This window comes from Aulostomus chinensis, chromosome 7, assembly GCF_037954235.1.
Source record: "Aulostomus chinensis isolate RoL2024-O1b breed Wild chromosome 7, RoL_Achi_v1.0, whole genome shotgun sequence".
NCBI lineage: Eukaryota > Metazoa > Chordata > Actinopteri > Syngnathiformes > Aulostomidae > Aulostomus > Aulostomus chinensis.
In genome coordinates, this window is record NC_141326.1 from 19,446,648 (window position 1) to 19,473,525 (window position 26,878).

Here is a 26,878-nt window from a genome sequence, read left to right on the forward strand (position 1 = left end):
CCTCCCAATAAAACATGGAGCAGGTCTGGCAGTGTTTCATAACTTTACTTCGTCAATACCATCATATTCATTCACATCACAGCTGCTACGATAGTATTTCATCCAAACAATTACAGACACCGCATTGAGCTCCTTCTGCTGACTCAGCAGCAGAGGGCAAACAATATTCTTCCTCTCTGCTCTGCTGCTACCCCCCCCAACACCAATACACCCCCACCCCACCCGTCCTCCTTTCAAGGTTGAACTGGAGAATAAAGTTAGCATTTGGGTGGTCAGGCAAAAGGAACTAAGACAAATGTGTTGGGTTGTAAAGGAAATCAATAAAACACACCTGAGGCCTTGAAATTATCTTAACTAGTGGAAGAGAAAAGATCCATCTGCATTGTAAAGCTGCGGATCAATGAAATATCTGGAGAGGGACCATCTGTGCCCACTTGGGCAGGACCATAGTATTTCATTATCCCCGTATGACTTCCAGTCTTTACACTCACCTCTACTAATCACTATGTAATCTTGGCAGGACAGAAGGCACGGGTCATTTTATGGTGTTGTTAGTATTCTAATGAGAATCTGTCGAGGTACTTCAATGCCCCACCCCCCCACCCCGTGTACTGCACAGAGTAGCATTACTAGACAGGCTGCTGCATCAGCTGTAAGTGAAACTGTGTTGTTGTAGAGGGATCAGCGTGTCAGTGTGTGTGTGTGTGTGTGTGTGTGTGTGTGTGTGTGTGTGTGGGGGGGGGGGGGGTTGAGACTCACCTCAGTGAAGAACACGGAGAGGATCGCCAGACTGATCCAGTGGATGATACTGGCGAACTGGAACGCATTATTAACTGTCGGGAGAAAACGGAATAAAGTGGTAAGATGAATTCTATTCAGAAGCAGGAAAAAGCATGGCGTCCTCTTGTCTATTCATCAGGCTAATTGTGGACAAACAGCCTTTCTCATTTCTCTTCACACGCCACCTCTCCCCCATCTGTCTGCTGTGTTCACTGATCTGTCCATCACTTCCTCTGTCACCCTGCCCATTACTCCGTATTGTTTGTCCGCTAATCTGCTGTCACACATTCGTCTCACTTCTCCTTTGTCACAGTCAGTCAGTCCCTCCAAGAGGAACCGTCGCAGCTGGAATACACCGAAACTTCTCCACTGTTCTTCACCCAGATCTCTGGATTCATGAAGGTCACGACCTTTCACCTTCTACGTGTGATAGATGAGGACGTTGCCTCCATGCCAGATGATGTAGAGAACAGTGATAATGGTGGAATACTAATGATCCAAGGACAAAGATTGATCAGAGCCTAGCATGTCATCAAAGACACTGATTCACCATCCAGTGGCTTCATGATACGTTGAGTTACGCTACAATTAAATATCAATTATTCTGATCTGTTATTGTACATTTATGATACAACTGCTCTTCCCATGAAGCCACAAGGGTGTGATACTGTATAGATCAACTGATGAGTCAACTGTCTCTTTGCTCATTTTATAAGCATAATACAGGCTAATACATGGGTGAATACACAACTAGTATCCTCATACTTAATCATGCTGACTAACGTCATAACAGTCCCGCAGCATAATAATAAAAGGGAATATTGACAAATGTACAGCCATATTTAGAGGAAGAGTCAACTGAGCGAAAAATGATCCGTTTGAAATTAGACGGATCACCTCAAATGAATAATAGCTGCAGGTGTGGTACAGAGATAATGATAAATTACCTCTTATTTGCAGTTTTCAGTTCTTTCTGGTGCTTTCAATACATCATTGGTTGTTCTCTTTTATTGCAAAATTCATAACTAATACACGTCCCCTGGGCTGGGTAATATATCAGTGTGTAATATGTTTTATATATACTCGAGGGATTGCAGTATCACATAACAAATTACACTTAGATCGATACAAAAAAGATAAATATATATATATATATATATATGAATGAGGAGCCAGCACAAACAAACAGTCACAAAGAAATTGCGAAGAGGTTCGCCGTCTCATCTTGAAAACACGAATCAACTAGTTGCATTTATTTTTTTCAATTTGTTGTTTAATATAGTTGTCAAATTTGTGATTCAAGTTTATAAGTTCAAAGTGGATTTCAACTGACCAACAGCTACCAATATATTGAGTTTTAAAGTACATTGCGGGAAATTCTGTGTGTTGGAGCCACAAAAATGTAAAATGTACACAGGCCCAGAAATCCAGTCTAACAATTAAGGCTCCAGTAATGGTTTCACCATAGATATACAGATGTTAGAGATTACCATCCAGTTTTATTAATCCGAAGGCTGAATGGTAAAACCAAATCTAAAGCAAAGCAGTATGTTCTGTATAAAACAGCTCTATTGTCTTATAGATGATATACTGGCTATTGTGTCATGGTTATTTCTTATTATTGAGAGACGTGGTCATAATCGTACCGCCCAATAAGTGCTAGACTGGATTCTTTTACATGTGATTCTATTGTGACGTGTATAGCCACTTTGACTGAAAGAGCGTGGTGACCCTGGTCTAACAAGTACATCATATACAGTACAATAATGCAGTGTAACTGATGATAATAACGGACAGCCGGCAGAAAAGTGAGGTTGCTGTTTGCAGCTGCTGTACAATTTCTCCAGCCATCCTTAATTAAAAGAGCAGTTCTGTGCATAACAGATTTTTGTCACGTATCTCTCTGTCCACTCACACTGCAACAGCTTGGTATCCACCAGCAGCTCCAGCGTCAGCAGCACCACCACCAGGATGACGCAGGCCACCAGGAAACAGTTGAAGCCTGCGGACAGCAGACAGACTTGCCACAGCGCCGTCCTTCGCCCGCAGCACGGCTTCAGCCAGTTTGACCTGAGCAGGATGGGGTGGGAGACACGTAGAGGAGGCACAAAAATGTGGTTAAAAAGATCTGGATAAATGATGGGCCTTATTGTGGTTTTATTTTACCGGTGGCAGTTGTGAATCTGATAGGCAGTAGGCAAGGTCAGATCAATAAAGCACAAGAAATGTCAAGATGCACAAATCACAAAGTACATTCAACCTTGACTTTGCTCACTTTCCAATCAGTTAATGTTTTTCTACATATTTTTCAGCAGAGGGCACCGTTCATACAAATCATCTTGAGTGCAGAGCATGCATGCTGCAGTGAATTTACACTCCAAGTACTAATTACTATGAACACAGATTTATGGCATCTTCACCTCTCTTGTACTTGCCTTTCAGTAACCATCCTCCCACATGAAAGCTCTCCTATCATAGTCGGTGTAATCTAGTACAGCAGCCGTTAGTTTGCTTTTGGGGCTATTTTTAGAAACAGATTACATGACATCTGTAATCCACATTGAAGAATGAAATAATTTGCTTTTGTCTCATCAGAAAACGCAAAACGCTTGAGTGTATGAATATATATATATATATATATATATATATATATATATATATAATTTTCTAATATTGTTTTTTGTATAATTTTTTAAATTTATATATTTATATATTATACAGTATATAAATATATGTATACTGTGTATATATATATATACATGTACATATACATGCATACATTGTTTATGTTTATACACAGTATATACATATAATGTATGTATAAATACATTATATACATATGTATATAACATATACAGTGTATATATATACAGTATATATATTATATATAAAGTATATATATTATATATATACTGTATATATATAATATATATACTGTATATATATACTGTATATATATAATATATATACTGTATATATATACACTGTATATGTTATATACATATGTATATAATGTATTTATACATACATTATATGTTTATATTATATGTATATATAATGACAAATCCCCCCCCCCCATCATTCTGTCATAGTTCTGTTGTCTCTATGTGCAACTCACATTCACACTAAAACGGCAGTAGTAGTAGCAGCAGAAAAGGTAGTGTGTGTGTGTGCATGTGAATTTTTCTCAGAAAGGCAGTATTTTCCTTTGAAAATAGCAGCTACCCGTTGTCACCTGTCCCCCGTAGGAGGACAGCCACTGGAAAAGTCTATCAGAGGACAAGGCAGAGAGAAAACTAGGATGCAGTTTTGGTTTGGTTCAGTTCAGAACCGAGGGAGCAAACATTGAGAGGAAGTGGGGGTGCAGCCGGATCAAAAGCATTGGGACTCATCCAAAAGGGAGCAGGAGAGAGAGCCAGAGAGGACAGAAGGACGGAGGGGGATTTGGGGATGGAAGAATAGGGAAAAAAAGAACAAAGAAAGATGCAGATTGAGTTAAAGACCCATAACCTTTAGTAGTTTGGCTCACCTCTACTTCCTGAAAAATAATTTGCGTGACTAGCATTCTCAGGGTGTCGTTGCTTCAAAGGCCTTGTATATCATGATAGTTACCGTATTGTGAAAACCATTGCAATCTTTGTTACTACGCACATTTCAGTCATGCTCCTTTTTCCATGAATTTTTTTATAGTGTTTAGTTATCTTTAATAGTTGTGCTTTTTAAAAATCAATAATTTTTTTCACCTTCTATACACAAGCTAAATTAATGGCTGGCTTACAAACTATTACATCATCTGATTGCTCGTCTTCCTCAGTTGTTTTAAGCTACTGCGTGTTTCCAGATCTCTGAAAATACTAGTAAAATACGACTATAGCTATTCAGAGTCGTGGTACAAAAAAAAGTACAAACTGTTACTTAGCAAAGACTGGTGTCAATTTGCAGCCAAACCTCCGACGTAGCACAGCGACATCTCCTCTTCATCACCTTCATCGAGGTGAGTGCAGAGGCTGGAGTTTAGCCCTGCTGTGTCAATGCTCTTTGCAAAGGTCAACTGATGCACTTACTCTTTGCACAGCCAAATGCATACACGTTAGTTTTACTTCTGCAGCCTCCTTTCTCTCTATCGCTCAAACAGAGAACCCACCTCTCTGGTTAGGAACTCAAAACCTGGAGCAACAAAGAGGCGACGGAGAGTTAAGGTAGCATTAGCACTGTGGGAGAAGAGACTTCACCTAGCAATCATTTTTACTGAGAAAAATGTCATGTGCTTGTGGAGGAGAGACCAAACATATGGAAAGCCTAACACAGAGTCACCAGGCATTTACAGACCATTAGTTACCAGATGGAATGAGCAGCACAGTCCTCCATGAGACACCTCACCTACCTCCAGGATTGAATAGCATGATTTAGCTCATACTTTGGAGAGTAGTAATTCATTTAGACCTTTCCCTCAAGCCTGGCAGAAAAGGTATTAATTTAATAAACCTGTAAAGAAAAACCCTGTCTGGAAGCCGAGTAAATGGCAGTGATGGATTACTCCAAGCTCAGAAACTTAATTTTAGGAAAATCACTTTAAACCTTGAACGCCGAGGACCTGAAGTATTTATGAGGAAGTGAGGCAGCTTCAGTGGCAGAGTGAGCGAGGGAAGAAAATCACCTCACTCTCTCCCAGGGTCATGGCAGGTTCAGATCAAATGGGAAATACCTCAAGGAATGGTAGCGTGTGCACTCAGACACACAAACATGACTGTCAGGGATATTGTGCGTGGAGGAAATGAGAGAGCCAGGGTGGCGTGTGTTGTAGACAGGCTCATAAAGACATCAACAGGCCTGCGGCTGCAGCGATAACACACTGAGGGGAGATCGAAGCGCGCCCGGCAGAAGGGCAGAGCGGGAGGGATTAGATCATGGAACCGATCAATAGTGGGTTGAGATGGATGTGATGGCATGCTGTACATGATATGGGCTACAGCGGCTCGCTCTGATGGGCCAGACGGGGCAGAGCAGACAAAGACATCAGGCAGATTGACTGGCACAGAGGAAGGTGTTTGGTCACTCTGTTGGAGCCCATTCACACAGATGGGGAAGAGTTTTGGCTGCAGCCCCACTGAAGTGACTATCACAAGGAGAATCTCTTTTATTCTGCAGCCTCGTGTAAGCGAGTCAGGGTGAATTACAATGTAAACTCAATAGGTACAAGTTAAATGGATTTAAATCAGAGGACGCTGTTCCCTCTTTGTGAGAGGGATGGAGTGAGAGCACTGGGGCTGCAAGGAAAAACATCCATTCAGAAGCAATGAGTCTGCACACATGCACACCAACGACTGCACACTGCTTGAAAATGAACAAGGCCTAAAATGTTTTGTCTCTTTTACTTTAAATGACCGTTTGGAACACTTAATATGTGAGCAAGATCCAACACATCAGAGCTGCAACACTCATACATTTACTCACAAAACTATTTATTACATATCCGACCAACAAAAAGAACCAATAGAAAACCATTCAGCAGTTTAAGTTTCTACATGGTTAAATCAATGCACTGACAGTATACACGCAGTTCTTAAAGCGCACCTGGAAACTAGGTTTCAATTAAAAAAAAGGTTTATCGTCTCATTAATCCCTCCAGGTCGGCATTTAGCGAGAATTTAGCATGTGTCAGCTAGAAAGCAGAATGACGCATTCAGGACCTGGATGCGTTCAATGGCTGAATTAGCTTTGGTCTGCAGACTTGCAATTCACTTGTCACTGTAGCTTTTACAGTATCTAGTTAAGTTGTAATTTGAGATGTGGATGCTGACTTCAGCTCAGTATAGAGGGATGATAATGATTAGCTGGTTAGCTTTTGTGGTTGACTCATATATTTGGGGTTATATTCTTGCTCCCTGTTGAGGACGGTATATCCTTTACTGAAAATAAAAAGGGTTTTTAAGGTTAAAGTTAAAGTCCAAAATAATATAACACTTTTCTGAGCTCAAAATAATCAAGAGAAAAAGCTCATTCTTAAATCCTTGAAACATTTATGTTGGGGTAATTTCCTTTACAATTTGTACAGGTTAATATAACTTGATTTTGTAAAACAAATATCTGTTAAATCTTCTTTTAATGGACTATGATCCTTTTCAAGTGGCAAACAGCGAGAAATGCGATCGACTCTTGAACTGAAAGAATCATCTTAGAAGGTGATGTCAGATTCGTGTGGCATTTAAAAAATGATACTATTGGTTGTCTCTCTCCCTCAGAGAGAGAGAGTTCCTCCAGGATGAAATACCACCATTTCACACCAATCTGCTGGACTCAGCAGGCTCAAGCAACGGTAAATGAACCACAGCTGTGCCTGCAGGCTATTGAACAGCAGAGGTCGGAGGACTTTATCCCATTGAGAGAGTTCAAGTTCTCTACTTGTTCCTTAACTTCCTTCATTGACACATTTAACAGCTGATATATGAGCTCAGATATGGTGGGATTCCTGGAGAATCACGACAACATTACAACAGCTGGCTGAACCATCCTTCCTGTGTGACCTTTGCTGAGTCATCTGTGTTACCACAGCCAAAGCAAAGAGAGGAACAAGACAGGCACTAAATATGCTGAATAAAGCAATATTATCATAGGTAATCAACTGTACATTTCAGAGCTCCAACACCTCCTCACTATTCATCTCTTACTGCCTCTTGCCCGGGGAATTTGCAAACACTTGTGCGGCTAATTAACATGAAAACACGGTTATTGATTGCCAATGAATAAAGTTTAGGTTCTCTCTCTGGCACATAATTAAACTAAATATGTATTTTTCGCATGACTGCAGCTTTACTCTGGTTTCTCTAGTTCCAACAGTGTGGGTCAACCCATCAGCGGGGGACTCAACTCTCGGCTTTGCCAGAGAAATGGGCCACAGATACTAAACAAATGGAGATGGATGGGGCTCCATGTGGAGCGGCAGAAGCAGCAGCGGCAGACAAGCTGTCCCTGATAAATGGGTTTTCACCAGGACACTTGATCTCTTTCACTCTCAGTCTAAAAAGCAATCTCACACTTTTTCATGTCTGTGAATATTAACAAACCCTGCACTCAAATGTCATCTATTGTGTCGCACATGGTGCCAGGTGAGAGAGCCAATTTTGATGGTGAAGACTGTTCCCCCGCGCGTTTGAAACAGAGCACGTGGGGTAAAAAAGAAATCTCCCTCTCTTTTCCGACATCTGTCAACACAAAACAGGTGAAGTGCTTCATGACGCCACTTCCCAGCGCCGCTGAAACACTGCTGCTGCTAAGATTTACTACGATCTGGCCTCATCCTTCACTACCACTAGACTTTTGTAATTACTCCATCATACGTGAGCATTATCCACCAGTCTGACAGCATGAATGCTGACATACACTGATGCATGGAAGTCAAATCACCTGACGCTGTCAACTAGTAACTGTACAGCACTACACAGGGTCAATCCCATGTTACTGTCAACAGACATGACATTCATCAAATGGAGCCATTTGTTGTGATCTGCTGCCTCGAGCTTTGTGAATGAAAGAGTGGAGGAGGGTCGTTTGCTCCGTTCCTCTCTACATCCTCCTCTTTATCCCCTTAGCCTCATCTCTCCTCCAGTCCAAGTGGCAGGTTGACCCATATGAACCATCTGTCAATGCTGCAGTGCCTCACACCTCTTAGTCTGGCCCCTGGAGATCAGGGGCATATGCTGCTGTTGCTGCTGCTGCTGCTGCTGCTGCTGTGTGCAGCCAGCTGATAGCGTTAATAACCCAGGACAAGGTTCCAGAGTTGGAGGCACTTCTCAGAAACCTGGGCTCTGCAAAGTCTGGAGGTCACAATGACAGGTCAGATTTAAGACAGTAGACAATCTTACCACTCCAACTTGCTTCACTGAAGAGGTCATTCAGATTTGGAATTAGTAAGAGGTGTTGTGTGATGTAGTCACATAGCAAAGTTGTCAACTTCAGTAGAGCCACAGCATCCAACTCTGCAAAACGTTGCTACTACCCTCTGTACAACGTTGATCCACATCTGACTGCTACTGGATGATGACCTCAAACAATCCCACTCCAAAATTCCAGAATACCACTTAAAAATCAGTAAAAAAAAAGAAAAAAAGAAAATGTATCTCATTTAAGAATCTGATTATCTTTTAAAGCAGTCTTTGCAGTCCTTTTTTTCCACAAGAGATTGGGATTGTGTGTGTGTGTGTGTGTGTGTGTGTGTTTGTGTGTTTGTGTGTGTGTGTGTGTGTGTGTGTGTGTGTGTACTTTTTGGGACACAAACCAGACTGAAGTCCGGTTCATCAGGGACAGCATGTGCAATCGTGGGACAAAGCGTCCTCAATTTGTAAAATACTGATTTTCAGGTTAGCTTTCAGGAGGGTTTCAGGGTTTGTGAAAGGATCGAGGAGATGAATGGACGTCTCTGCAAACACTACAAAAGTGATTTGAGTCGACAACTGTGTATGTGTCTCCGTCTACAGTAAGACATGGGGTAATGCAGAAATTAGGACAGGGCTTATAAATATGTTTTAATGTCTTGCATAAAAAAAAGACTTTATTTTACTGGAATTCATTCATTTTGATTGTCATGAACAATGCATGAGCGACAGTGTGGCTGTCTAGCAACTGAAGGGTTGCTGGTTCGATCCTCACTTCCCCCAGTGACCATGTCAAAGTGTAAATGAGCAAGATACTGAACCCTAATTGCTCCTGATGGTCCTGCAATGGACTGGGGACCCATCCAGGGTGAACCCCGCCTCTTGCCCAATGTCAGCTGGGATAGGCTCCAGCCCCCCTGCCACCCTTAATGGATGGATGGATGGAATGTATGAACTATGATGACATGAATTATGAATCAGATCCATTCTTCTTAGTGTTACCAGAGATGATTTAGTCTTTCTAATTTCATTTTAAATTGTAGATCCAATCTCAACAGGCAATTTTGGTGTAGCACAAAAAGCAATAGTGTATTAAAGTGATGACCTGATCATTCTTTATTTGCAACCTTTATCAACACTAACTTGCTACTTCCGTAGCATTATGAGTGTACAGTGTCTTTAAAACAAATCAAATGGCATCGACCGGAGGTGGGTGTGAAATCACACCACTCTCGTCTTGGACTTTCCAGCATATTCTGGAAGAGATGGTGCAGCCAAAATCTATTAATAACAACATCTAGCTCACCACAGCACAGAATCTGCAAGTACTGCATGTGCCCCTTGTAGTCCGCAAGAACATCCACCTCCTACATAACCGCCCACGTCTGCTGATGAAGAGCAGTGAGAAACTGCCATGCAAGTCCAAAATGCACATTTCTGGTGGTAGACTTGCTCGTTTTTTTTTTTTTCTTACCCAACAAAACCAAGGGCACATCATCAAAGATTTAAGCTCAGTTCACAAATAATGAGCCCTTTCTCCTCCCACCTCTCATCGTCAATATAAAATATATTTCAACTGAGGACTTTTCTTTGCTCAGTGAAATAAAAGCTTGACCAGAATAGATGTGTGTACTCGATGGTTTTCTTAGCCTGCTTACAAGATGTATACAAAATAAAACATGACATGGAAAAAAAGTCTCTTCCCAACCAGTTAATCTTTAATCTAACAGAGACGCAATACAATTTCTGCCTGGTAGATTTTGATTGCATGGTGATCAAAAGTTGAGATTCTCTAATTGTCTCCTCTCATTTTAAATCAGTTGCTAAAATTTTCAAGCAGCCATGACACTCCTTATTTCTGGAAGGCCACTCTTGGCTTTCTTCTCCCTGGTCATAAATCAGGGGTGAATACCCGATGGAGAAGAAAACTGCATATAGTTCAGTTTATTGCTTTGCCACCAGGGCCTTTTGTTCATGTTTGTGTATCTTAAAACAGCTCTGTATCATTCCTGACGAGTCACAAAGACAGCCGGAACCTGTGATGACATTCTCCAAGAGTGTTCCTACCCACCAAACGTGTGTGTGGAGCTGCAGCAACAGGTTTGTCTTGGAATGCCCGTGACCTGAAAATCTGGAATTCCAATCTAAAAAGCTCATTGAAAACACTCATGAGGGTGCCAAAAAAGATTCAGCTCAACACTGAAAACATTCAAATGAAGAATATTCACACTATGTGTCAAACCAAACCATTTATGGGCACGTCTTTCTGTTGCATAACTTTTTCCACTGTGCCAAATCCCAGGCAACCAGGCTGTTATATGGTGTCATATGGTGTCATATGAGAGAACCAACTGTGATCTTAATTTTGCCGGGCGGCCAGATCCTGCCCTCTGCTGCGATATGGCTGTGTGTGACTTTGTGGCTGTGGGACAGGACCCATCTGTCCCTGCCCTCCATCCCACAGAGCCATCGGCCGGCACGGGTCAGACCAGGCCAGGTCCAAGCTCAGCTGACACACCAGGGCTCAGATGATAAAATACCGGATACACTAATTAAACTTATGCTGTTTGTCGACTTTCCCTGTATGGTTGCCAGCATCGCCGCGTGCCAAAGGGTTGTGAGTCACGCTTTCTGAGTGGAGCGCCATGGACACTTGCTACAGGGGGGCTCAAGGAGGGGTGTGTCCTGTCCTGAGAGAACAAGCTGGCCTCGCGGGCAGAAACAGTCCTGCCAGAGATCTCTGACATTTCAGGAAAGCTAATGATGCTAACAACAATCATTGTTTTCTGTCAGAAAACAACATCATGAACAGAAGCCTGTGAGCCAAAGAGAAAGTGCTGTGTCACTGAGCTGAAATGAAAACACATTGACACTGATAAAGTCATTGCCAAATATCATTGACTCCTGAACTAATATAAAATGAGTGGTGATTGAATATGCCAGGTATAATTACCATGTGCAATAACGAGCCATGGAGAGAGTGACGGCGGAGCTTTCCTCTGCCAGGCTAGATTATAGATTGTTGTAATTGCAATTCTGCCTTAATTATAGATGTAGCACTTTCTCTGCAACAAGCAGACACAATGTCTCAGACATGATATCTCTAGTATCTTTTTAACTGCGCTGGTAACATCAATCAATATGTAATTACATTAAAGCTTTTTAGTTTACAAATTAATTATAGGAAGATTTGATTAATAATCATATCGCTAATTTGTGCCCAGCTTCCTCAAACTGATCTGCGCTGATCTTTGATAAAATTCAAACAATTAAATAAAACAACAAAAAAAAAACCACATAACCAAATCATGAGCCGTGCATACTGAATAGGGGGCCTCTCTCCCCACACAGCCACGCTGACAGAGCTCTTTCAGGTTTGCCATCATCGGGTGAGGTCACATTGTGCACACTGGAAAACCAAGGTAAAGTCAAGCCAATACCAGACATCGGAAAGCCCAGCCTGCCAAACTCTGGGGATTTCTGATCATCGGGTAGAGGCTTGAATCCCGGCAATAACAGCCCCTAACAAACCCACAACTCTTACATTTCTCACTAACTTTCCTGGAAATGATGCTCACCCTCTTTAGTGACAAACACTGGAAACCACAGCAATCATGATCATTTTCTACTGGATGGGAACCTCTGCAATCACTGAGGAGTCAAGTATTTTGAGAGAAATGTTCCAGTGGTATGAATGTGAGTGTGAATGGTTGTTCGTCTCTGTGTGTTGGCCCTGCGATGGACTGGCGACCTGTCCAGGGTGTACCCCGCCTCTTGCCCGTAGATGCTGGGATAGGCTCCAGCCCCCCCGCGACCCTTACTAGTAAGGAATAAGCGGACGACGATGGATGGATGTTGCAGTGGTTTTCTACGGAGCCCCTAAAGGGACATGGGGGGGGGGGGGGAATTAATGGGTGAAAAAAAAAAGGACGAACTTTTGCGAGATCTCGCAAAGGTTTTTTCTTTTAAAGTAGCGCCAATGAACCGGAAGAAAAACAGACACAAAACGATGGAGGAATATGCACATCACCCGTGGGAGAAGTTTAATGACTTTTATTTTAGTATTGGCCTCACATACAAAGATATTAAATCAGTTCTTTGAAGGAGACATGGCTTTGACATAAGTGAGAGACATCTGAAAAGATTACTCAGCGCGAGGGGACTTTCTCGTCGTAAAGAATACTGTGATCTTGCAGTCCTGGTTGAATTCATCAGCAACCAACTACAGTACTCATGGCCGTTTTCGGTCCCGAGATCGCCTCTCACAATCCTAGGACAGCCTCCTAAACGTTGCACTGCTTCAACGTAATAACCTCCGATCAACTTTGGGTCACTACTCGTGGTATAGGCATTAAGCCAGATTATTTTCCTAGAAAAACTGTCGATGCTTCCATCGATACAAAAGCCATATGGCCTCAGTTTATCGTATGAGTCAATGTGCCAAATGAAGTTTGGACCTCTCGAGAAGTAGCGCCGTCGTCGTAAGCGTCTTGCTTGCCTTAATGACACTCCTCTGGGATCCAGCTCCTTCAACACCAACCGCACATCCTCCTTCTTTACTCGTAGTCCATGTTCTCTACACTTTGCATACATCCACCGGTACCCATGAAGCGGACCAGAGTACTGTAGTTTGTCTGACTCTTCCAAATTATTTTGCGAGATCTCGCAAAAGTTCGTCCTTATTTTTGTTTTTTCACCCATTAATTTTTATTCCCCCATGTCCCTTTAGGGGCTCCGTAGTTTTCAGATTAACTGTGGACAGTGTGGTGGCAAAAAGAAGCTAACAGGCTACGCGTGGGCTCTGGGGGCAAAGATGGATCATTTCCTAATGAAAGATTTTGTAACTGATGAAAAGGCTTTGCTGCAAATGCAAAAAAAATCAACAAACATCAACAAACTATGCAGTGAAGCAACTACTTAAAATGAGAGAAGGTATTGGAGTGAATTCCTGAGACGTACCCCTCTCTGTTGTCCTCCTCATCCGGGTTGGAGATGAGCTGAGATCCAGCGAGGGAAATATCCAGGGCAGCCAAAGGCAAGTCTCTGTAGGCGAAGCTGACCAGCTGGACAGGGGCCACACACTGGTTTTCCTCCTCCACCTGCTGGGAGATGACCTCCAGCTCTGAGGATAGGGCTTGGGGAGGGACCCTGGAACAAGCACACACAGGCACACACTTTAAAATTTCAGGTCATTCCATTCCATACTGAATGCTTTAATGTGACGAATGCAATGTTGAATTGTTTAGAGAGACCACAGTAAATACTTGCATATCCACAATATTGAGAGGTTATTGATTATAAATGTCAAACATACTTGCTTTAACCACAAATCACAAGCCTTTTAAATTCCTTCTGACAACTTTCCCAAGAGGTCACAAATGTTTAGATTGATTTCCTGCATTACAGACAATTATGACAGAAAGTTGTTACGGATGAGTTGTTTATTGCAGAGAAAAGCTCGGGGTTTTTTGTTTATGTACATTTTCATCCTGCCTTACCATTTTAAACACTTGGGGATGCATAGACAGATGTTTTTAAGACCGCTACATAACAACGACTGCGGATTTGCAGCAGATTTGCAATGGTTCTCCAACTTTTTCAAGTCCTATACCTTATGAAACCCTCAACATCTAGCTGTGTATCTTTCTCTCTCCAGGGATGGCACGAGCATCTCTAATGGCTAGGCTAGCACTGCCAAAGTTAATGTTCGCTCTGTCAGACAGAGCACTGAAAGTCCTGGAACAGCTGTTTGTGACTTGGTCTTCGGCTGGTGTGCTGCGTCCACGGCAGACAATTTGTCTATTAGCCAATCAGAGGCAGAGAAGGAATGGGACTTTGCAGAATGTTGGTTGGAAAACCTGCATTTTTGATGCTGACTTTGATCCATTTTTTAATGGAGGATTGTGAGCGGTTTGTAATTCTTTTGTGTGTTTCACCTTAAGTATCTATGCGTCCCACAGTTTGGGAATCATGGCACCAGAGGAAAAACAGTGTTTCGGCAATGTCTTTCTGTAAGGTTATCTATATTTGGAAGAGTCAGACAAACTGTCATTTTATCTGCGTCTCAGCTCCTAAAACTTCAATGTGCAGGGAGGACTGTGATCCTACCAGCTCAGCCAATAGAGGACAAGGAGAAGTCGCCCTGCAACAGGAGTCACGCTCACCTTGGCAGCTGTCCCAGTGCAGCCGGTGTGGAGACATCAATAACTCCAGTGCTTAACAGCAGAGGAAGGCATTGATTATAAGACACAAGGAAGAAAAGCCATTGGCTTGGTGAATTCTTCAACCTCTATGTTAGAGGTGAAAGAGAGAGTTAGTAGAAGATCACTGAGCAGACCCACCTCCCTGTTGAATGTTAATGTAGGCAGGCTTGAAAAAGAAAATAGGTCCCGCCTTTTTTCCTGACTTACTTCCTGACTAATAGCAGTTTAATGGACTCCCTTGAAAGGTTAGTTTGTTATTCTCCAAGAATCACTATGTTGTTGTTCCGTCTTCATCATGTAAAATTCTTTGCGCAATGAGCCGTGCTGTGTTGTATAGCTTGGAGGTCGAATGCCTTCATATTAACATACTCAACGCCATGCGTGCTGCCGTGCGTGGAACCCCTGACCAAGGACGCTAATCAGTCACAAGAGACACAAACTGTTTAGACAACGGTGTCCATGCTTGACGGGAAATAAAGGCTTCGCATCTCAACACTCGGCTACCTTCAATGATGAAGGCAAGGACAGCAAGTGGCGTGCTGCAGGCTGCATGCCATATTAGCAACCACCACAAGGAGGAAAAAAGGTTACCAGAGAGCATGCATGGCTGCAGGGAAATCTGGCCCCCATACATAGTGGTAGGGCTAGAAATGAAGCTCAAAACGCCCCAAACCCTTGATACACCAGCCAATGCAGGTCTAACAAACATTACAGTGTTCTTAACGGCCATAAACTTGATGAACTTGATTTAAGACATTTCAAAAGAAAACAACTAAATGAAACTAGACTCTAGCTCAGTGTTTCCAGAATGATACTTGGCACCACTCTATTAAACTCAGTGTGTAAGTCAAAGACAAAATATCTTCTTTGGCATTTATAGTATGGATGTAAATTTGACTTTGTGTTTTAGAGTGTAGTGTAGTTTTATGACTTGATTTGCATTTTGTCACAATAAATCAACATGAGAGCTCAACAGATACAGTAGCTACATACAAACACAAGGTGGTTCTTTTGTCTTCCAATTTCTCAGAAATTTTTTGTTACAATACAGTTGTTTGTTTTTTTAAAATTTGCATTCAGAAGCCTGGAAATGTGGGTTTTAAAACTCTATTACTGATCATTTTGATTCCGTGCCTGCTGCATCCTTCTGCAGCAAGATGTCAGTTTGTCTGCAGAGGCACTCACACAAATTCATCAGAATTTGATTGGAAATAGCCAAGACTACAGTGATTTCACATCACACTCTGTAACTTCAGGAAACAAGGTGGAACACTTGTTGAGAAGGGCAATGAAGAGAAGAGAAGAGAAGAGGAGATGAGACGAGAAGAGGAGACGAGACGAGACGAGACGAGACGAGACGAGGAGAGAAGAGAAGAGAAGAGAAGAGAAGAGAAGAGAAGAGAAGAGAAGAGAAGAGAAGAGAAGAGAAGAGAAGAGAAGAGCGACTAATACAACTGGGGCAGTGGAGGTCAGAGAAGTGGGCTTGTGAGGGTTTAATCCCCAGGGCCGGCAGAGTAAAATTAGACGGGGAAAGTGAATGAGGAGTGTTTGCCCTGCCCTCATTACCACTGCTGAGGTGCCCTTGGGCAAGGCTCTTAACCTCAACTGCACCAGTGGAGTTGCTCAGTGGCAGCAGATCCCGCTTTGGTTGTACAGAGAAGCTTCCTCCAAAGGATAGATTCACTGAGTAAACAAAGGTCGTTGTAAGTGCACAGAAAGACCGGACTGCTGCTCTGTCCGTAAGTCAACTGTGGACACGTCTCCTCGATGCTCCACTGTCCTGATATCATCAAGAAACCAAGACAAATGTGCTAAACCAATTACATGGAGACAGGCCAGACTTCCCAGTAGCCTGATACAATAGTGCACTTATAGGATCAGGTCTAGTAGAAGGAGACCTGCTCTCTCAAGGTCTGAGGGGAAATTACTGCATTTGACAAGTCCATTGCAACAATGACAAGTGCTTGTTGTTCTCTGGAATCTTCTCTTAATGGGTAATAGAGTTTGAGCTTGTAACACACTGTGGTAAATTCACATCTCAATTCCCAGAAAGATATTCTCTCAGAAAAAAAGATATTCAGCTCCAAAACCAAATGTCAGATGTCGGCCATTCAAATGCGAAAATAAATGCATTTTTTCCAAACGTAATCTATCATATTGAAGAAGAATCTGTGCTTTTAAAATTTGTTGTCCATAAAACACTGAAGAAATTTTGTTGTGTGTGTGTGCGTGTGTGTGTGTGTGTGTGTGTTTATTGTTGTGGCATATGTTTATGTGAATGCCAAATACGTAAGTCTGATTAATATAAAAGAATCCAAAGTTTAAACTGATAGTTGAAGTTAAAGTTGCAACTCTATTGTAATCTATATTTTAGCCTGAGCTCCAATATTGCTGAACTCAACAGGAAGAAAAACAAATGATCTTTTTCACTCTGAATACTCGTGAGCATGAAATGGGTCTAAATGCTGAAATCAGCAAATGTTTAGGAGGATGTGAGTCTCAGAGGTGTTACGATTAATATCAGGGACAGAAGAGTCTATAAGAGTGTGCTGTGTGGAGAAGATTTGCTTCATCAAACTTTTATCTATCTATTATTTGTTACCAAGTTGCTTGGACGTAAGTAATTTCCTTTACCTGGCTGGCTCTTTCAGTATTTTGGAGTCACAAAAACGTGATGCACAAGGGGAGAAATAATCGGGAGCTCAAGAAGTCGTTGTGAGTGGTTACAAAAAACATACTTTTGCCTCGTGGAGTTCTCGGGTATCGGAACTTCTGTCTTTTCAATTTTGTTACTTTTAACCACGAGAGCAAAATTATCAGTTATTCGTATTTTGCATTGTTGGACACTAAAGTGATCCACAGATTGGTTTGCCCACATCTACATCCCAATATCCTATTCTTTTAAACCAACCTGTCCAACCTGTTACAGTAGGTTCAGTTGGCTTCACACAAAAACAGCTGGTGGAAACATTTCCCAAATGGCACGTTTCACTTTTATGAACTTGAACTTTTTTTACTCATGTAAAAAATTAAATCAGTTCTTCTGCTTTTACCAGAGTGTTTAATACTCTTGGCAGAATGTGTGTAGTTTACCAACTTTGGTGTTTTTTTTTTATTAGCCATGAATGTTGTAAGAAAAGTTGAGAGTTATGTATGTGTGTGTGTGTGTATGTGTGTGAGAGAGACAGAGAGAGAGAGAGAGAAAGAGAGAAAGAGAGAGAGAGGAATTACAGCAGTTTAAAGTCGAAGGGAGCAGGGGTGAAAATAACTCCAAAGACCTTGAGATAGTTTCCCATCTGTCATTTCACACAGCGTCACTGGCAGCAATTCAACATGCATGTGCACTGCTGACCAGTCAACACGCCACCTGTATTATGGAGTAGCATGTGTTTTACCACAACACTCTCCTTTAAAATGACTAAGAATCAACTATCAACTGTATTTCCCCGCGGGTTTGAGGCTTAAGCAAAAATCTCCACCTCCTGCACCTTTAACCAGAAGATGCATCCGACTGAACCCACTTAGCATTCATACTCCATCTCCTCCAACCCTGCTCCATTCCCTGCTTCCCGTTTCCCTTCTCTTAGCCCCAACCCTAGCTGTCATCAGGATGCAGGGCTTGTCTAGGGGACCACACACAGAGTAATTATTAATAAGAGAAGATGACAAGTGAGCATCCCTCCTGAATGCTAAGAGGTGCCAGCGGAGACCGGAGAGGGCCGGCCGCTCACTCTCAGAGCTGCTGGATGAGGCATAACTCTGCTTTCACACTGATCCCTGTTCAAAGTCATTCACAGGAGGGGCATGAGAATATGCAGGTCCCATTCTGCTAATCATACCCTCGCACGCTGAGATGCCCTTCGCACAAGACTGCGTGCTCGTAAATAGAGATTTAAGATTTCACACCCTCTCAGACACGGTTTCAAACAAGAATCAGGCAGGTGTACTTACTGGGGGTTGCTCATGTTGAAGTCTCGTTGCTTCAAATAGACATCCACACTAAATTAGCCCGAGTGTGAAATGTTTTTTTTCATCACTGCAGACACCTGGCTCCTAGCACACCTGAGAGAGACAGGAAAACAGTGTCAATACTACAGCACAAACAGTTGGTGAAGCAAATCACGGGCAAATGGTGTGGTATCATCTAAAGTTCACCGGCTGTTTCCAAGATCAAGAATGAACTTTTAATCTGAAATCCCCCTGTTCATTAGTATGACACTGCTGTATATCAGTACTTTTGTGAGTGCTTTTTCCTAGAGGTGCCCTGCGCTAACCTCTGTTTTAGCTACGCTCTCTTCAGCTGTTTTCCTGGGGAGCACTAAACTGTAATGGATTTTAAATCTCCTCCAATATACGCTCCGCTCTGTGAATCAGGGGCTGAGGAACATCACACCTCTTGCATAGCAAGTGCGGCAGGATGGTAGCTCTTTGTGAGGTGGGATAGAAAGCCATTGATGTCCAGTGACAACCCACTCCGGCTGCTTTGCATGGATCAGACATGAAGTGAACAGCCAGGAAGTCACAAGCATTGCTGCTGTTTATATGGGGAATAGCTGCGTAACATAACTTTAATTTGAAATCTAAAAAAAAAACAAAAAACAAAAAAAACAAAAAACAGTCAGTCAGAGGAGATGAGTAGCGGCTCAGGCTGAAGAGTACACTTAGAACCCGTAGAGTAACAGTAAGGTCACTGGTTTGATCCCTGCTTTCCTTGGTGACCGTGTCTAAATGTCCTTGAGCAAGATGCTGAACCGCTAATTGCTAATGAGTAGGCTGGCACCTTGCATGGTGGCCTCCACCCTCACTGTGAGGTAAACGGATGAATGAGGCACAACAGTAATACCCTTTAGAGAAAAGGCTCACAACACAACACTTTTTTTTGTGTTCCCTCACAATATAGTGTGTTCCGGTGCAATAACTTTTACGCTCCCTTGCAAAAGTTGTTCCCTCACAATAAATTGTACTACTATGTACTATTATGATTTGTGTTCCCTCACCATTACTTTTATGTTCCCTTGTGATATATATTTTTTTTAACTTGGAATAAACATTGCCTTACCTCACCATAGTTTGCATTCCCTTGGAATATGTTTTGCATTATCTTGCAAAAACTTTTGTATTATCTCACAATTCACTGCATTCCCTCGCAATATTCCTGAGGAGAATTTTTGAGTTTCTTGCATTTTAGTGTTCCCACACGATATCTTGCATTTTCTAACGATACGTTTTACATAACCTTGCAATAAGTTCTGCATGGTCTCACAATACTTTTGCATTTGCTTGTAGTAGTTTTGGATTCCCAGATCCAATGTTGTTATGTAATGTTCTTTGTAATTAACAGGCTTAAATATATCTATCCATCCATCCATCCATCCATTTTCGTCTGCTTACCCTGTTAAGGGTTGCGGGGGGGCTGGAGCCTATCCCAGCGGCTTTTGTGCGAAAGGCAGGGTTCACCCTGGACAGGTCACCAGTCCATCACAGGACCAACACATAGAGACAGACAACCATTCACTCTCACAGCCACACCTACGGTCAATTTAGAGTATCAATCAGCCTCGTCCTCTCTTGATGTCTTTGGACTGTGGGAGGAAGCTGGAGTACCAGAGAGAACCCACACAGGAACAGGGAGAACATGCAGACTCCACACAGAAAGATTCGGTGCCCGAGCCGGAACTCCAACCCACAACCTTCTTGCTGTGAGGCGACAGTGCTGACCACTGCACCACTGTGCCGCTGCTTAAATATATAAAGAGAGTCAATATATCAGATTAAATTTAGCCTCTGGAGACTCAGTGACACCCTGCTGCCAGCACCTGCCACCAGCACCCTGCTGCCTGCATCGTACTCTCTGAATACATCCACCTGCCCCTCTTCAGTTGACTAGAGTAACTGGTCACAACCAACAGTTCCTGTATTGCTTCCTTCTTGAGAGACCTTGGTTCGTGCCCATTGAGCACATTATTATATCTACATATCTGAATGCTGAAAGTAAAATACAGAGTGCTGATCCATAGTGATGCGTCATACTTAGACATATGGCACAGCAACATGTCAGAAGGAACGGAGAAGAACATTATAGTTTATTGCAAAGGGACACACGTGTTATTTCTGGTGATTGCGAGAAAATGCTAAACAGATATATAAATAATCTTGCAGTGACCCTGCTCTGTAAATTGAATTTTTTACACAATCATGTTGCTCACACGCAACATCTCTGACACCTAGGTATTCACAATATTGCATGGGTTCAGGATTGTGTGTGTGTGTGTGTGTGTGTGTGTGTGTGTGTGTGTGTGTGTGTGTGTGTGTGTGTGTGTGGTGCGTGTGTGCGTGTGTGAGAGTGAGGAAGAACCTTGTGCTACAGAGAGGTGAGGAGTCAGCAGAGTCACAGTGGAGCACAGCAGATCAACTAAATGCTACTCATGGTAAATCAGCCCAGGTCACTCAAGGGCTGACACACAGATAATGTTTCACAGTTTTAGTCCAAAATGTGTTTTGCGGGTTAAAGAAGAAAAAAAGATAACGTGCGGAGGAAAACCATGCTGGCGAAATGCTTGACTTGCTTGAAAGAAAGCAGAAAGTTAGAGAGATTATCCAACACAAAACTTAATATTTAAGAATGATCTGAAAAGGATCAACTTTCAGCGTCAACATCTCCAATTGCCTGTTATTGCTGGCAGCACACACAAGGAGAGCTTCATCAGAGGAGTGTTCCTTGCAGTTATTTACTGTTTGGTTTTGCACAATTTTTCACCTCATCAAAATGCAATAAATCCTTTTTTAAAAAAAAAAGTTTTATGAGTGATGTGACAGTGTGATTATAGATTGCATATTATAGCATGCCCAACAAATTTAAAAAAATCACGAGAGAGAAATAATGATAAATATTAAATGATTAAATTCCTGATAGTCTCATATTAATTCATTGGGTATCAGGTTAAATCATGCTCAGTTTGGGGGGGGGGGGGGGGCTTATATAGATATCAGTTACCATCCTTATCTCAAAATAAGGACTCCAAATCCTCCCTGAAATCATTTCAATCATTGTTAAATCTAATGCATTAATGCATTTGCAATCATTTCCAAGACACTAAAACATTGTGTTGCTGTTAGCAAAAAGCACAGAGGCCACACTGTCTGATTCCTCTTCATGCTGAAACCAACAGTAGCACAGAAAAAAAAAGAAAAAAGAAAAAGGAAAAGGCGCACTAACCTCCAGTGTTGTCTTGCTCTACATTGTGTGGAGCGTGGTCGTGACTCCTTTGCCCTCGCAGTGATGATGGTAATATCTCTCTCCTCGCAGATGATGATGGTGATGATGATGATGATGATGAGTGCGAAGGGAGCTCGGATCTCGCTGTGAGTAGGCTCCGATTCCTCTCAAAACTGGCCAAGCACCGCTTCTCGGACGACAGCTCACGACAAAAACACCTCCTCCGGACTGGAAGCAGCGGCAGCATCCTTCTTCAGCAGAGACCACGACGACGAGGAGGCTGTCACCGAATCCGAGGGATCATGACAGATTCGAGGGGAGGCATGATGTTCTCGCAGGGTTTCCCCCACGATCACACCAGGGACTCCATGTGCCCGAGAATTGACAAGAGGTTCACCACCGGGGAGCTGTCCAGGTGCTGAAGACCGGAGAGAGAGAAAGAGAGAGAGAGAGAGAGAGAGAGAAAGAGAGAGAGAGAGAGAGAGAGTCCAGCGGCGACAGATGTGACGCCGTGTATGTCACGAGGCTAGATTAGAATAAAACACGTCACATAGCATCGAATAAACCAAGCATGTATATTCCCATTGAAAAACCACCACGACGTCACTCTTATGCCACCCAGGAAGTGTCGACATAGAAAAATACTCTCGCTTCATTTCACCTCTTCATCTTCCTCGCGATAACAACCCAAATCTCCTACAGTGACTTCAACTGTTTAAGTGGCGCCCACTGCTCTTTCCTATTTAATGCAGCGTCACTATAATATCCCCCGGAGTAGATTCACTCTGATGTAATGTGAGAAGCGTTCTAAAAATGTAGCGCAGGATTCAAGAAATGGGCCACCAAAGGAAGACAAGACCGGCTTCATGCCTGCATTATCATGGACAAATATTTCTTAATAAGGCTGAAGTTGCAGCAAATTTGTATTAATTTAAATTTGTCACGAGCAAGTGATGCGCCCCCCCCCCCTCCAAACCAAGACACACTGGGATTGTTATTTATATTTTTTTAATTAAGGCACAAAAAAGCCATATTTTTTTAATGCAATGAGTTTGTTATGAGGTTTTATACTGTTATCACGATATTAAAAAGCCTGTTATTTTGCAATAATGATAATAGAATAAAACGATTGCTCACTTTAATTAATAGCAAGTGAAGCCTTCCTCCACCACCAGGATAATGCATCTTCTTCCTGTGTGACACAAAGCACGCCCATATATGGCCGGAAATCACTCTCCAAGCCCAACTGCTTGCTGTCCCGACTGAATTATCGGAATGATCTCATGATGCTGAGTGTCCACTTGAAACAGAGAGAAACTGTTGAGGACCTGTGTGAATCGGACAGATGACTTTCAACACAATCATGTATCGTTTTTAACTGGATATCAAAGTGAGAATGAATAGGCAGGGAGTGTGAATACTGAAAGCGTAAAAAAGGAAAGAGACCAACCTGACTGGAGAGGAAAAGAAACGCCAGGGTGCTGGAGATGTTTCCTCTGTAACTCAAGGCCTGTCTAGAGTCAGCCAGTCTGCAGTGTTCCTGATCCCTTGAACTTTAACTCTCACCTATAGTTCTTAATTATGTCCTCTCAAGGAAAATGAACTGTTGATCACACCTGCTTCCAATTTTAACAGTAGTTTCCTTATCTGGTCCCTCTATTCCCTTCGAACAAAAGGAAAAAAGAAGTTTTGTAATCCTGAAAATGTGTGTTCATAACAGAGCTATAAAACAATAGTTAAGGATTTGTTATCCTTACTAAAGCAATTACAGATATCCCTTCAGAAGCACTGACTATTATCTTTTATATGTGTTTTACTGGGAAGTGGAATTAAAACATCAGTTATCAGTTAAGTGGCGCCTAATAGGTCCATGTTAGTCACATACTCAGATTTAATCATTAAACACAGGGATATATTTAGCAATACAGTTTGGGCTTGTACAGTTACAGTGGAGCTACAGCCTAACAGCAGGTTCAACACAATTCTTAACAAGAAAACTATTAACAATGAAGACAAGCAGCTTATGAGTCAACTAACGGTCCTAATTATCTGTTTGAAGGAAACAGCCTGCACTGCTCTTTGACTCAAGTTCCCACGATTCCATTCATGCCTTTTTTACATTCCAACCATTCAGTTGCACCTCACCAAACCCAGACACGCTGAGTTCACATGCTCAATAGGTGATTTCCCCTCCTACACGTCACCTCATGTACCTGTTGCCAACAGGTTGTGATATGACTCGACCAAAACGGAGCGTATTCATCCTTGTTCCATTGTAAACCCTTTTACCAACTTTGGAGAAAATAGGCCATGTCGTTTTTGCATCATAAACAACAGCGAAAACACGATCTCCTTGCTGGACATGATGAAACCTTTTTGAGGCCAAAAACAAAAACGACACTCACGAGTCACTGTCATCACAAACCAATGATATCTACATATCCATTACGCAGGAAACATCAAATGATCTATTAATGTCGCACCACCTCCAGTCAGCAGACAGTATTCTGACGTTTGGCTTTCCATTTACAATGCGGACAAACTGCAATCACAACATTTTTTAGACCGAGGGAGGGGCACGCCCATGTGACAGTGGCCTCACAAGTGCAAGTAAAAGCAGCTCGGAGTTATTTTAAAGCATCACTATGACGCACCTGTATTAGACACCAAAAGCTGGGATTTTACAGACAGGTAAGGACATAATTTTAGATTTATATTCGGCAGGGTGATGGGATTTCCCTCTAAGTTTGATCGTAGCCTGTAGATTTGTTTTTATGACTTGTACCTGAAACTGGTTGAATCATATAAACTGGCAACAAAAGGAAGTGCAAACAAAGTTTCTTCGGCAGGAGTCAAGACAACAGAAAACTTCAATGGCACAGATTCTAGAAGTCTCCAGAACTCAAGACCGGTCTTCTAAAGCATACGACCTTATTTGTTGTTTTAGTGATGGTGGAGGAGAATGCTGCACAAAACATTCCATAGCTGTTAACACTCTTCCGGGACCCCTCACCCTAAAAATGAAATCAAAGTCGAGCTGTTATACATTTGTATTTCCTATCATATTTCCTTGTTGTGATGGATAACTGCCTTTCCTTTGACTAATCTTTTCCATTTGTTCTCAGGTAGAAAAGCCAAACCTCCCAAATGATGGCCAGTAAGAAAGCCAAAAAAAACACAACAACAACAAAAAAAACAATAAAATTTAAAAATGACTTACAGCAAATCATTTCCTAACTGTTTCTCTGTCTGTATACAGATCACGGAAAACCCTGCGATGCGCGGGAAGCCACCTACTGCATGAACGGGGGCACATGCTACAAAATATCCTCAGTGAATGCACTCTCCTGTGTGTAAGTTACACAAACTGTGAGAAAAATAAGTGTGTGTACATGCGGAGAGTTCTATTCTGACCTGTGTTTTTAACTTCAGGTGCAACGACAATTACAAAGGCAGCAGATGCGAGCAGTACCAGCTACTCATCGGGTCCAGCAAGGCAGAAGAGGCGGGGTTAATTGGAGCCCTGGTCATTGTTGCCCTTCTGATTTTAGTGGTGCTGGTAGTTATTGTCTACTACGTTTATAAGTAAGTAAATTATGGATCAAGGAAGATGTTAATGAAGTCTTAAAAGTGGCGAAGCTAATAAACATTATTATTGTGCACATGCAGGATGCTGAAAGCTAAGCAACAGAACCAACCGAGTCAGCAACAGTACTGGCAAGTAAAACCCAGAGTATGACACGTCTGCACGGAACGGTGACATCATGAGTGTCCTGGATGATGTTGTGAATATAAAGAGCTGACCAAACACTGTTGCGCTGACCTTAACTTGAAAAAGTCAAGGATGAGCTAAAAACTGAACAGTCATCTACTCACTACAGTAATCCATCAAAACACACATACACACACACACACACAATTGACACTAGTGCTAAATCACATTTCAATCCGTGTGCTTTGTCTGCATTTACAAAGCACAGCTGTAGATATTTTGTAAAAGTTTATGCTAAATACTAAACTTGTGATTATTAAATGACCCTTTGTATCATTTGGTGATATATGGTTGATGTAGAATTAGAAAATATTGTGTGATTCTGTAAATACATGTATGATCCATACTTGAGGACTTGTGTAATTTTTGGTGCAACTCGACACACACTAACACACCTTCAGACTCTACATTTGTCATCTTGACTTTAAGCTTCGTCTTAATCTTTAAACTTTTTACCTGTCCCAGTGAGCAGTCAGGACTAGTCAGGATGACCTCTCTTTTTTTAGTTTCAGGTCACACCTAGCTGAACACACACATACTCTCACACACACACACACACACACACACACACACACACACACACACACACACACACTTCTGTCTTTCGATACTCAGTGTATTATTATTAGCTTATCCCAAGTCATTCATCAGTCTCTTTACATCTAAAAACAGGGGCATGGGAGATCCCAAGAGTTTTATGATGACATCAAATCTGATCCAATTCACAGAGTTTCAGATGACAGTTAGAACTGGTTGGGCTACGTCTGCACTGATGCATTAGTCTTCCCCCTGTTGTTGAACAGCTGGTGTTTTTACCAAATTACAAACCGACAGCAGTTGAGGAAACTAAATTTAGATTACCGACAGTTTCGACACGCCCTAAGAATCTTGGCATCGGTGATGTTAGGACAACATTAATCATTCAGCTATAATTCTGCAATTGATCTTTTTTGTTACAAAGACAAGATTGTCCTTGTAGGTGACACTAGTATAAAAAAGCCATTCAGCACTTGGGAGCTGGTTCAACAAGGTATTT

The 26,878-nt window shown here is 42.1% G+C and overlaps 2 protein-coding genes across 4 annotated transcripts in view; one reads left to right on the forward strand and one right to left on the reverse strand.

Moving 5' to 3' along the window:
• The window catches only part of tmem266 (transmembrane protein 266), a 32,866-nt gene that overhangs the window by 5,815 nt on the left and 173 nt on the right, over window positions 1–26,878 (reverse strand). Inside the window, exons 2-8 of one of the 2 annotated variants that reach the window (XM_086209002.1) lie at window positions 23,521–25,084; window positions 23,208–23,398; window positions 22,071–22,488; window positions 18,806–18,916; window positions 13,611–13,799; window positions 2,696–2,850; window positions 760–833 (exon numbers count right to left, since the gene is read on the reverse strand). In XM_086209002.1, coding sequence (XP_086065128.1) covers window positions 760–833; window positions 2,696–2,850; window positions 13,611–13,799; window positions 18,806–18,819 — 432 coding nt within the window. In that variant the 5' untranslated portion in view covers window positions 18,820–18,916; window positions 22,071–22,488; window positions 23,208–23,398; window positions 23,521–25,084. Of the gene's footprint in view, window positions 1–759; window positions 834–2,695; window positions 2,851–13,610; window positions 13,800–18,805; window positions 18,917–22,070; window positions 22,489–23,207; window positions 23,399–23,520; window positions 25,085–26,878 lie in introns of those variants that run through there. The other variant, XM_086209003.1, reaches the window with a different exon arrangement.
• nrg4 (neuregulin 4) lies at window positions 24,652–26,186 on the forward strand. Of its 2 annotated transcripts, XM_086209008.1 has the most exons (5): window positions 24,652–24,761; window positions 25,196–25,227; window positions 25,330–25,423; window positions 25,503–25,655; window positions 25,740–26,186. In XM_086209008.1, exons 2-5 carry the CDS (start codon window positions 25,218–25,220, stop codon window positions 25,807–25,809), a joined length of 327 nt encoding a protein of 108 aa, XP_086065134.1. In that variant the 5' UTR covers window positions 24,652–24,761; window positions 25,196–25,217; the 3' UTR covers window positions 25,810–26,186. The 2 variants fall into 2 exon arrangements, with proteins under 2 accessions (XP_086065134.1, XP_086065135.1); XM_086209009.1 differs by lacking the exon at window positions 24,652–24,761 and having other exon boundaries at window positions 24,775–25,227.

Excerpts from the sequence above, each read along its gene's own strand:
- nrg4 (XM_086209008.1), top strand. Across the intron at positions 25,424-25,502 it reads GTGAATGCACTCTCCTGTGT|GTGCAACGACAATTACAAAG; the intron begins GTAAGTTACACA and ends TTTTAACTTCAG. Across the intron at positions 25,656-25,739 it reads ATTGTCTACTACGTTTATAA|GATGCTGAAAGCTAAGCAAC; the intron begins GTAAGTAAATTA and ends GTGCACATGCAG.